This window comes from Bemisia tabaci, chromosome 7, assembly GCF_918797505.1.
Source record: "Bemisia tabaci chromosome 7, PGI_BMITA_v3".
NCBI classification, from domain to species: Eukaryota; Metazoa; Arthropoda; class Insecta; order Hemiptera; family Aleyrodidae; genus Bemisia; species Bemisia tabaci.
In genome coordinates this window covers 40,895,797-40,908,751 of record NC_092799.1, presented here as the reverse complement: position 1 = coordinate 40,908,751, position 12,955 = coordinate 40,895,797, and the positions used below count along the sequence as shown (strand labels likewise).

The 12,955-nt window shown below is 38.0% G+C and overlaps 1 protein-coding gene across 1 annotated transcript; it reads left to right on the top strand.

Moving 5' to 3' along the window:
* Positions 1 to 32: 32 nt before the first annotated feature.
* Positions 33 to 12,588, top strand: LOC109032965 (uncharacterized). The gene is made up of 3 exons (XM_019045325.2): positions 33 to 347; positions 2,462 to 2,673; positions 3,976 to 12,588. The coding sequence occupies exons 1-3, from the start codon at positions 267 to 269 to the stop codon at positions 9,671 to 9,673; spliced, it is 5,991 nt and encodes a 1,996-aa protein (XP_018900870.2). The 5' UTR covers positions 33 to 266; the 3' UTR covers positions 9,674 to 12,588.
* Positions 12,589 to 12,955: the final 367 nt, after the last annotated feature.

The window sequence follows — 12,955 nt, the reverse complement described above, 5'->3', positions numbered from 1 at the left end:
GTTCCCTCCGTTTTTCAGTTTGTTTTGTTATTTCCCTTATCTAAGTCCAACAGACAAAAACAGAAAATGTGAAGTGAGTGAAGTTTTGTGAAAAGCTTAATTTTCTTTTAGTTTCTCGTACCGTATGAGTGTTCTTATTTGAAGAAGAGATGTAGGTCAAAATTTTTGTATTATTTTGTAACTGATCTTTCAGTGCAAAGTATCTGTGTTCATCTTGTGAAGAAACTTTTACCCACTTCTGATCGAGGAATGTTCCACAACCTATCATGAGTAGTAGCAATCAAGACGATGAAGATGATATTTATGAAGATTTACCAGATTTCCAGTTAGATGAAACTATATCAAAGGTACCCATAGATGTGAAAACTAATCCTCATCATGTTTTATTTATCTTAACTCCTATCTTTATCCATAGACTTTCTAACCTCAAAAAGTCGCCCTTAGATGTCTTTTTTTCTGGAGAATTTCTAATACTGACGCATCATAATTTAAGTACCAAACTACTCTTTTCCTCCTTCTCCTGAGCCCATTTTTGAAGTTTGAGCTTTGTTGTCCTGCTGAAACTCTCGGATAGGGTATGATGCAGAGCTCCTAAAAGTATGATACGTCTCCTTCAAAGGCCAATTGAAATGTTACCAATGAAGATTACTCTTATTCGCTGTAGTTGGTTTAAACTACTATCACATCAAGTTTCAAAATGCTGCTCTGAAAAGCGATACCAAATTGGTTACATGCAGAAAAAGTCTGCGAACCGTCGAGTGAAATGGAAGGTCCGCCATCTTGATTGTATCTATGCCTTTAGAGTCTACGCCAAATAAACTCACGCTCTTCTAGACTACAGCAGAAGATTGTCTGGCATCACTTTTAGTTGTAAAGTAAATGGAAGATTGCAGATGGTGGATCTTCTGTCGCAGTCTAAAAGTGTGTAAACTCATTTGGCATTGGCTCTATGGTCAAATGAAGATGAGTTGATCCTCTAGTACACTCCAACCGCTCGCAACCTAATTGTAAACCCCCATCTGGTGAGTGAGGAAGTTTCAGTCAAGTGGAATCCTGAATGAGCTATCTGAAATTAATTACTGAGGAACAGAGTTGAAAATTCTAGTTTTGATACCTTCATAATCATCCGTGTGTTTTAATACTGTCCACTATCTGTAGTTTTGATTCAACTCAGTGCACACATTCATTGTAAGTGCTAACTCTTTGGACTTTCCAATCACTTTAAAAAGTTAACCAAAGAAGGTCATGTTAATCACATCTGGAGGTTCTACACCGAATAGAGTCCTACGAGAGTTATCTCTACCAAATATTCCATGGTGAACTCAGAAATCAAACTCATTGTCAGTGTATTTACTGAAGATGTAGATGGGTTGCTAAAGTCAACCTTTGAGGTCAGTGAAATGTTACCGGTTCATGCAGTTTTATATCTATTGTGGGCATTTAGATGAACAAATCCAGTCAACAACTCAGCAAGGCTCAGGACCTAGCTTACTTTTTGAATAATTTCACTGACAACGTGACAAAACATCAGAGCAACTGCAAGCAAAAATTAAATTTTTTTTTTTCACATTTTAAAATTGAAGTTGGAACTATAGGAGGTTATATTCTCGGAAGAGGCACAGAAATGCTGCAAGTGTACAAGATAAATATGCTATTAAAGCAGTTCATATTTAATAGACCAGCGGTCACTTGATCAGCTGCTCCACTGTTTTAAGTGGAGGGGCATTCAAAGACTCTATTATTTATAATGCTGCTATTTTTAACTCCCTCATACGATGTCACAATGGTCATATGGTTGAAGTGCCTGACTAGGAAGTACAAAGCCCCGACGTTCAAGTCTACTTGGGACCAAACTTGTTCATTTTTCTCCAATAAATTTTCAACATTATGATATTTTATATTTTTTTTTTTCAATGTTATCACCCATGTGTGACTTCTTTTCATTTATTTAGCGGTAACAACATCTAAAACCATCATTAGTCACTCTTTTGGGTTGGTTTCTATGGATCCTATTTGGATAATATCGTACTAATAATAGTCAACCAAGAGTCTGGTTTAGCATCCACCTGGTAAATGCTCCCCTGTCGATAACGCAGTTCTCGCCAGTATTGAGGCTTTTCTCTAGCCTTTGCTTATGACTTCTTTGTTGCAGTCAAGCTCCATATTCTCCTGTGTATTAATTACGTCTGTGCCTCTTTTAGGTTTGTAGTCTTCCATGGTGAAATTCACTAGTTGGTTGAACACGATTTGACCACCTACCGGAGATGGCATTTGAAGAGGCCAATGTTTCTTTAATATTCTTGGTTTATAAAAGCGACCAAAGACAGCAGCATTGTCATGTAGACTGTGAATTATCTACCTTTCAATTATTCTATAATCATATCATATTTTGTGTGAACATCACTGTATTTTTGATTTTTCCAAGATATCTCCTAATTTATAACTTGCATTTTCCTTTCAGTTGGAAGAAGCAAACATTAGTCTACAAAAAAGACTTGCTGAATTACAGGATGTAATCGTTGATCTTAATAAAGAAATTAAATCTTTGCATCGAGAGAGGTCACACCTAAAGTCTCAGAATGCTACATTGTCAACAAACATTTCAAGTCTTTACAAGACTGCGATTTCTGAAGTCAAGCGAAAAGACAACATCATCAGAGAACTACGGGAAGAGTAAGTCGTCCGTGATTTTTACATGAAGCTCATTTCTTTGTTTCTAGCGTACTATCCAAACTATCGAGTATCGAATAGCTGCATTTAAGCATTAATTATGGACAGACATGACATGCACATGAATAAGGATCTAAGTTGGATCTTCCCCGTTCTCATGATCAGGAACTTTTCTGGGAAAATTTCAGGGAATTGCCAATACAACTAAATATTACTTCCTCAGAAAACTTCGGCGGAAACACACATGTACATGTACACAACAAGCACTCACTTTTTGAGAGTCTCTGAGAGCATTCCTGGGAATTTCTATTTCTATTCCTAGCACTCAACACTATTGGGAAACTCAAACCCTTACTCCTAGAAGCCAATCTGTCTATTTTTGTTTCAGGAAATGGAGTTATTTATGGTTTTAGATTAATCAACAAAATTCTCATCGGGGAGCAAGAGCTTTTTATGTCAAATACAAATCGCTCAGTCATAAATATGTTTAAAAAATTGGCTTAAGTGGAAGAAATTTTGCAATGCGAGTAAAAAAGGTAAAAAAAGGTAAATGTTTGTCAGGGAAAAAATATCATGAAACCCAAGTTTGCAGATGCAGAAATTAATTAGACTGATTCTTTTATCTTTTTTTGTTAGGTTTGTTCAATTTCAAAGAGTAGGTGCCAAATTCAGTATTACAAATGCTAGGCATTTTGTGAAGCGGCGGTTTTATCATTGTGATCTTCACTCAGATTTCATGTTATGCAAACAAAGGCGCAATTTAAAATGTCCAGTGAAATTGGTACTTTCACCCTTCCTTCCTGATCATGCTAAAGTCATTTTAAACATTTTTTCGGGCGTCAAAATCCAGTTTTTAGGGGCACTGAGTGGATGATGGTGCCTGAGGAAGGCAGGACATTGTCTTGAACTGTGTTTTTCACATGTATATATATGAGCCTCCTGCTGCGAAAAGAGTAGGAACTCGTGGTTGGCTCAGTGGTCAGTGCTGTAGGTTAACAGGTCCCTTGTTTAATCCCAGCAGTGTTGACAAAGTTTTACAGAACTAATGAGAGGGACAGTCATAACAGATTTCATTCGGCCTTATTCCCTAAAAATTTGAGAGGTAGAGCATGGACGTGTTGCTTGACTGGGTCCTCAGAGTCTTTTTTTTTTATTCATAAAGTTCTCTAATTCCTAATACTAGCTCAAGGTATTTGTTGTGGCTGTATAATACTATATTTACTCTTTAGTTCTGAGTGAAATTGAATGCCCATTTCATGCCCCTTTATCTTCCAAATTAATGAAAATATGCACTTTTTTCCACAGGAATTACACATTTCTCAAAAACCAGCAGTCTAAAGCCTCGCAAAAAAATGGTCAGCAGGTTGTGTCTTCTGAAAGGAACGGCAGGGACTCTCGAGATTACTCAAATCATGACAGAAGAGAATCGCATCTCAACGGAAGCTCTCGTCATTCAAAAAATGATACTAGAGACCGACACCAAATGCAATTACGGAAAGAGTCGCGTTCAACGGAGCGGCGACGTTCTAGAAGTCATTCACCAAGAAAGTTTCCTGGAAAAGATTCCAAGGAAAATAATCGCACTCCTCTCCAACATTCCTCAAAGCCTGCAAAGTCTGGTGAAAAATCCTCTGTGTCAGAACATGCTAATAAGGATGAACATCCTTCCACTTGTGCCCTAAAAGAAAGGAATAACTTTTCCTGCGATCAGGATGAAAAAACTCCTTCCACATCAAACTCAAAAGTAGTTGAAAATGCTGTCGCTGCTTCGGTCAAAACAAAGAGTAACAACAGGACATACAACAAAAATTTAGTTATAGTAGATAAATCAGTTCCTAACACAATATATACTAAACGTTTGAGGAAAAGAATTTTGGACGAAATGGAGCGAGAGAGCCAAGCCTCAGATTCACCATCAGTCGACAACCAAAAGGAACCTACTGAGAATGTGAAGCAAGCAGAATCTAGTCTAGTTGATGTGCCTCCCGTTAATAGCAAAGTAGTAAATTGTGAACAAAATCAATCCGTCTATATATTACACACTGACCGTCAGTCAGGTGCCTCTGTTGAGAAAAACCCAGCATCTCGAGAAGGACAAGAAAATCCACCCGTACCCACTCCCATGAAATCAGCTCACGCTCAACATGTCATCAAGTCGGTCCCAAAGATAGCTGAAGAGAAAGAGAGTTTGGTGGAAAGTCCAGTTCATGCTGCATCACTTGCTGCCGAAACGCCAGCTAAAGTTGGTCAGTGCAATAAGTTAAATGATGAAGTAGTCTCTTCAATTACTTCAAAAGAACTTCAAAGTATATTACTTTCAAGTATGGAGCTCCAAAAAATCAGTGAATCTATAAATACAACTAGTAACCAGTTAAATGTAAGTTCTGATGCGAGTAAGAAGCAAGAAGTAAAAGAAGAATTTAAATCAAATAGTGCTGTTGAAAAGAAGTCCTCCGTGTCACCTGTCAATTTAGTTGCCCCGTCTTTAGAAAATGTTTTGTCGAATAGTGGATCATCGTCACTGTCCAGTTCTTTATCTAACGGTCATTGTTTCAAAAAGTTCAAAAAAGATGGAAAAACAAGGATCAACCCTATTTATATTGGACCAAGAATCTTGACTCAGAAAGGCAAGAATGATAAAAAGAACTCAAACTCAGTACGTCCAGTTACGTCCTTATATTCTAACCTTACCAATCCAAGAAGTCCCAAAGCAGGTAGAGGAATGGTAAAAACTTTCAGTACTCCAGAAACTCAAACAAAGACTGATACAGACCCAGTTGTCAAAGATAAATTATTTTCTCTCTTTGGAAAAACCCCGGATAATAAAGAACCGTTCATCTCTAGTAATAGTGTTTTTTCAGAAAATTCATTGACAAATTTCTCGTTCCTCTCATCAAGTGACAGCCCCAAGTCTGGAAAAAATACATCTCCAGAAATAGTTTTGAAATCTGCTCCTTCTGATGAAGTAACCAACCGTCAAGTGATCCTAGAAAATCAACCTAAACGTGCTCCCTCTAGCACTGAAGTTTCGGAGAGCTTACAATCCAGGGAGGAGCAAATGGCATCTCTCTTTGGAGATGTTTCATCTGATTCTTCAGATGTAGAAATTCCTAATTTGAGTCATAGTAAACAAATTGTCAAGGATAGTCGGCAGGTAAAACATCCCCCTGAAATGCCGAACACCAGAATTTCTTCCTCCTCCCAGCAAATAGACATTAAAGTCAATGACTGTAGCGTTCCAACAGCAATTGTAACGTCGAACCTGAAGGCACCTGAAATGAGCCCTCTCTACAAAACCCCACAAAACAGTTTGGAGGTAACGCCAAATGCTCCTGATTCCAGCTTGGAAAGGCGGTCTTTCAACCTATCCCAGATTTGCGTTTCCATCACACCTTTCAAAAATATCCTCGATTCTTCAAGCCTCCCATTCACACCAGCCAGAGAAGCTCTATCTCCCATTCCTCCAACGCCAATGGAAGTTGTCAAGAAAGAAGACTCAGCAACCCAAGCAAAATGTAGTAACAGCTCGTTTGAAAAATTAGAAGCAGGTCTTATGATCAACAAAGTCTCACCAACAGTTAAATCTATGCTTCCAATGCAACCAAAGGCAGAGATCATTCAGAGCTATCTACCAAAATCTACATCTACCTTAGTCAATATTAGAACTCCAACGAATACCAATTTGGAACATTCAGAAATTTTGACTGAGACAAGCACAAAAAATAGGTCCTTTGACCTCTCTAAAATCCCGTGCATGCAAACACCTTTCAAGAACAACAGTGCTGATCTATTGGTGAGCACACCGGCTCAAGCTATTTTGTCACCCATCCCACCCACTCCACATGGAGCTCTAAGTAAGGCAGCAGGCTTGAAATCAACAGAAAGTTCATCAAACTCTAGCGGTGAAAGCAAGTCATTAGATCTCTTGAAAATTCCAGTCATGCACACACCGTTTAAGAACGATGATACCAATCCACTGATCTGCACGCCGGCTCAAGCAATTTTGTCCCCCATTCCTCCCACTCCTCATGGAATGGCTGGTAAAATCTCGGAGAAATCTGAAAGCTCTGATCTGTTTAAAATAATTAAAATTCCGGATTCGACAGGTTCGCCAATGCTGATTAAAAACAATATAAACAGCAAATTTGAAGGTGTAGGTTCGTCAGAACAAAAAATAGAAATGGACAGCAAAAAAGATGAAAAACCATCAAGCTTTGAAGATGGGAACTCGAATCTTTCTGTCAATTCTATTTCAGACAAGAAACTGTTTTTATCTCCGGGCGATGTCTCAACTGCTGCTTGCTACACGCCCTTTAAAACTTTTAGTAGTGATTCTTTGCAAAGTTTTATGCGTACGCCTGCACGAGAACTTCTCTCCCCGATCCCAAAAACCCCACTTGGTTCCTGGGATATTGATAATGAAAAAACGAACAGTTGTGATGTAGGATCAGAAAATAATCCAAATAACTCTCTGTTACCCCGAGAGGATATTTATGAGAAAAATTTGGCAGTAATCAAGTCGAACAGCGCAAGAAATCAGCCTGCTGTACCTTTATCTTCACCTCCAAAAGAAGAAGGTAAACTGCTCCCATCAGTCAATAAGTATTTCATTACTCAAAACAAAGAACCCTGCTCTAAAGTAAATCATCCATCCAGGAATGCAAGCTTGAGCAAACAGCAAATTGCTGATGCCTCTACAATTCCCAGTGTTGCACTTAGAAGTACATTAGTTACGGACAGGGGTTCACTTTCTAATACTAGAAGAATCAATAGTGTAAGGAACAAAATTTCTGAGCAAAACTCTACTTCAAGCAAAGAAAAAATTGTCAAAGACTCTTCAATTTGCAATTTTGAGAAACCATCCACTGTGGTAGATAAATGTGCTGTCTTCCATAGAGATAAATCGAGCATAAACATGACCCCAACTTGTGTAGCAGAAACGATTCAAAGTGCAGAAAAATCTATAAGCATCTCCTCCCCTCCTGCTACTACAACAATTAAATCCAAGTTTTCTAACGACAGTAATTCATTCCTGGACATCAAACCTGTCGCCCGCAGAAGCACTTTGCAACCTAAAAGTAAATTGGAGGTACCGAGTGTTGTAGATTCTCATGATACTTTATCTCATCATGCTTATACCTCTGAAGGTGTGCATCGCAAAATGAAAGTAGAACCTGAAGCCACGCATTCACCAAATAACCCAGAGAAATCTGTGAAACAACCTCAAACTGTATCAAATATTCAAGGGCCATATGTTGGTCCTGTTAATACCCCCAGTACGGTTTCTACGGTGCGTAAGACTAGCCCTGAGTGCTCTGACATTTCAGAGAGCAATATCTCAATTAGTTCAGTGAGTGAGCAGATACCTTTCCAGAGAAGCTCACGAAAAGTGCGCAAAGTTCTAATATGTTCGAATAGTGTTTTGCCCTCTGAGAAAGATGTTCGTCAGACAACTCTCCGAACCTTCAAAAAGTTCTGTCCCAGCCCAGCGAATGATTTGAAACCCAGTGAGGCCTCTCAGCAAGCCTTACATGTTTGCCGCACTCCCTCGGATTCGGTTTTGCAAAACAACCAAAGTGAAAATGTTAGTTGCAATACTTCAACCATTCGTGTGAAACCCTCAGTCCTTCAGTCAGATAAAGCATCATTGTTACCATGTCGTTTGCCCTCTGAGAAAAGTGTTTCTGAGACAACTCTCCAAACCCACAAAAAGTTCTGTCCCAGCTCACCCAATGATTTGGAACCCAGTGGAGCCTCTCAGCAAACCTCACATGTTCTGCGCTTTCCCTCGGATTCGGTTTTACAAAACAACCAAAGTGGAAATGTTAGTTGCAATACTTCAACCATTAGTGTGAAACCCTCAGTCCTTCAATCAGATAAACTGTCACCTAATAAGTCAGCCTCAGAAGCAACACAGGGTCGTAGAGCAGTTTTGCTTCCAATGGACATCGCAAATAATATTATTAGGAATTCACAACAAAAATCAAGGAACCGTCGGAACGATGCAATCAGTATATTCAAAGCCAAACGGTCAAGGTCACCATCTGTAGGCGAAAGTGACATTAATTCCAAGAGGTTTAAAAGTATATCCCAGAAAGATGAGCCAAAGACAAAATTTAAAGCTCCTGTCTGCTCGACAAGAAAACGGGCACCAGATCCTGCACAGAATGAGCGAAGGGATAAAATCAGAAATTCTAGGTCGTCTCATCGAAAGTCCGTCGATCGGAGTTCAAGGGATACAAGGAGATACAATAATGTTGCACCATCACATCGACTTCATGATCGGAGGTCTCGCAGCGTATCAAGATGTAGGTTGAACTATAGACGCTCTGTTAGTCGAAATTTAGGTAGTAACTACTTATCTCGCGCTGAAGGAAGAAGTAAACAAGTGAAGCAGCCTCATTCAAAACGAACATCCTCTAGCGTTGAATCATCTCCACCATCTACTTCCTCAGAGTCCAAGAAAGAAAACCGGGTGGACAGATTCCCTTCAAAATCCTCTGCCAAGCCAAAGAAGACTGAATTGATCTCAAAGCCAATGAAAATAAAATCTCCCAACAAAGATTTAGCCCTGAAGCAAAAAATTACACTTGTAGCCCCCCGTAAGGAACGAGAAAGAACTGCCTCTTTTAACTCAAGTCTGTCCTCTGTCTCAACGAGCGATGCTCTTGGCAAGAATGAGCCCCTCTCTTTTGTAGATTGGAAGCTGAAGAACATAGATTTACCAGATGTGCAGAAGCGTTATAAAGCAGTTTACCTCTCCGCTGCAAATAAAAACATCTTTCTTCCAACAGATCCACGTATCTATAGACAGGTAAATGCACCAGCCGTGGAAGGAAAGCCCCATGGCCCACAAGCTTCGTCAACCCCTAAAATGATCAAGCGTAAAACAAAGAATGTAACTTTAGGAGACTCAACACAGGTTGTCTCTCCTATCAAGCCAATGAACTCAGCCGTTACTACAGCTCCTAATAAAGCTCATAATTCTCCAAATCCCTCTTGAAGAATGTTACTGTTTCAACTCCTAGTGTATGTGTAGAAATTATTGTGTCTTCTTCAAAGCTGGCGCCAACACCCAATCCGTGGAAAAATGTAGAAAGATATTTTTAAGAAGAACCTGCTGATGGTTATTTATAGACTCAAAAAAGGATTTAATTCTGTGCAGATTGAAATCAGATTTTATGTACTCAGTAACATTTGTATGAGAGATAGTGAATTGGTTCTGTGTATTTCCAACTTACCACATCCTTTTTTCTCGAGGAAATTTTTGGGACTGCCTGTCAAGTATGTTCTCCAACTTTTAAGTCTTCCATAAAGCAGATCTTAAGTAGCCTGAAAGCCCTTTTCCTCTCCAAGTGTCTTTTTTTTCTGTCAATTACAGTTGGAAGGACTCTCTGCACGCTAGCCAAAGTGCTCATACAAGCATCATGAAATGGTCAAGCACTCAACTTGGCAAAGAGCCCCTGCTATAGCACTCACACCTCCAGCGGTACCCTGAGGTATTGTCAATACTAAATGATGAGGAAAATTGGAGAAGGAAGGCTCTTGTGTGTTTTGTTCTGCAGAACAATACAAGGTTTAAGCCAAGGAGTCAGACTCTATTATTGCCAGATAAAGTCGACCATTTTCATGGTGTGTACATTCCAGCTGAAAAGGCCGGGTTCTTCTAATACCAGCCATTACCTTGAAGAGATACATCCTTTCCTACAGTGAAAGGATCTTCATTTGTTTCCAATGTATTTCAAATGAAGTAAAATTCCCATTTAATTTGCACCTGCTTTGGTAAAATAGTTGTGATCTGTCTCAAGAATCATTTGGCGTACGGAAGTAGTAGAGGGCTCAAGGCCAAAAATTCATCATGATCTCATTGTCCAGTACTGTTTTCTTCTTTCTCTCATATGCACTAGCTCATCATATCAGTATTTCATATTTAAAATGTCGCATCATAAATCTTTTAAATATTTGAGATTTTATCGCTGAATCGTTTTAATGGTTCAACCAATTTTTCTTTTTCTGGTCTCATTTCTTTGCCCTGAGAATGCTCTTATAATTTAAGTGTTTTCTCTTCACCAACATCAGCATTCTCACGTTAAAAAAACCAAGTGGCAGGAAATACTTCATCAAAGAGTTAAAGGGCATATCTTAAAATACTCAGAATTTTCCCTTAAAATTTTCTTTTCTTTTCTTTCCAGTCAATGCTCTTGTTTGCAATTTTTAATTCAATATTTTTTTTTTTTTTTTTTTTTTTTTTTTTTTTTTTTCATGACGACAAAAAAATTGTCCACAACAAAACATTATTGATTACTTTATTTCAGATTTTGAGTTATGTCTTTGATATTTTGTTACAACTTATTAGGGAAGCACTTTGCTGTATTTCCAAGTGTCTATGCTATATCAGTAGGAAGTTGTATTTAAAGTTTAGAGTACAAATAAGCATTAATTTTTTCTAATAAAAAATCGAGTATTAAGAAAACGTGAAGTCTTGAAAGGAGGTAACAGAAAATCAGTATACAGGCTTTGGTGAGGAACACTTTTGACTGGAAAATTTCCCTGCTACATTTATTGTTTCAAGTAGAACCTTTTTTTTCATTCTGCATTGATGTCTCTGTTTTCATTCCTAGCTCTTGCGCCAACCAGTCTAGTTTCTCTGGATCTGTGTGCAAGCATGAGACTTCATGTGAGATTCATTAATCTATGGTAAATTATAACAAAATATGAGGAAAATAGTCTGTCACATCCCATTGTAGTAACTCTTTAAGAAAATCAGCAAGTGCCTTTCTTTTCTGTATCTGTACTCTCTAAAACGGTATGGTCGATTTTATCTTTTCTAGGCATTTTTGTTTCTAATGTCACTCAGTACCTTATCTAAGAATTTAATTTTGTATTTCAACTCCTCTTTTCCAGAAATTTCCTTGTGTGCCATTACACACAGGTTTTTATTTCTGCTTGTAAAAACTTGTCTCTTGTTTTCATTTTTAGTTTTTAATTCTAATAATTGTACAACCCTGTTTGTTGGCAGAGTTTTAATTATCCTATGAATGAACTTTAATTTGTTTGATGCTAGCCATCAGTAAGAATACCATTGATGCATTGGATGTTGGAAGACGCTTTCAAATGTCTTGTTTTAAATCATCTCAAACTCATAGTTTTAGTTTTATTTAGTTACATTAATTTCCGCTGAATTACCTTCTTTTTTTCTTTAAATCGTAGTATCAGCTCTGATGAATAAGACTTGAAGTATCATTGCTTTGAGCAGTCTTCAGTGTCCACCAACTTTGCTAGTTGTACCTTGCATAGTAGTTTTATCTACAAGCCATCCTGCGCTGCAAGTTAATGAGGACTTTATTATAGCTTTACAAGGAGTTGTCAGTCATTAAAGGACTGAGAGAATCATGGCAATTGAAACAATGCTGGTGCTTTTTGAAGTGTAGCAATTGAGATTCAATGACTCGGACAACTAGTATGTGTCAGCTTTGTAAAGCTGTGAAGATAGTCCAACTTGGTACGTGATGTGCAATACATTAAAAAAATGTCAGTTTTACTACTCGCTTTTCTGTTAAAATAATATTGTTGAACTTCAGTAAGATCTTTTGGCTTGATATAAATTGTATACAAAGTTGTACAATCTCAGTGTCATAACGAAGCATCATATGAGCTTGTTGTGAATGACTTTTCAATTCCCATGTTCTTCAGTGTGGCTAGCTTGCATCAGAGTAGATTTTATGTACTATGAAGAAGTGCACAGGAGCAATTTATGCTGTCAAGGCTTTTTCTTGAAAGCGTCTTTTTTGTACTCAATGCTTCAATTGTGTTGTGAAGCATTTGTAAAAATAACTGTAAATAAGGAAGATCTAGTCTATTTTTTCAACAGGTTTTGAAGTTTGATAATATAAAATTGGTTCAATACTTTACAGATAATCTTATCATTGATCTTTTCCTGCCCCTGAACTCCTGACAGCTAATCTAAATAACCCAAGCCCTCTTTGAACCTGGGGTTTTTGTGGTGGCATTCAAGTGCCATGACCACTCAACCTTAGAGGACAAATTGGTACATCATGTGGACTGAGTTTGATAGAGATGCATAAGTTGCATCGAGTTTGAACCAAGAAAAAGAGGTTTTAAGATTCAATGGTTAAGAAAAAGTTAAACAGCTATTTTCACGTTCAAAATTTTTCCTTCTCAACTTGGAATTTTTGACAGAAGAAAATTTACAACTAGTTGAATTTAAAACCAACTCATTTCCCCCAAAATGTAACTTGATGCATTTCTCTTAAACTCAGTGCAA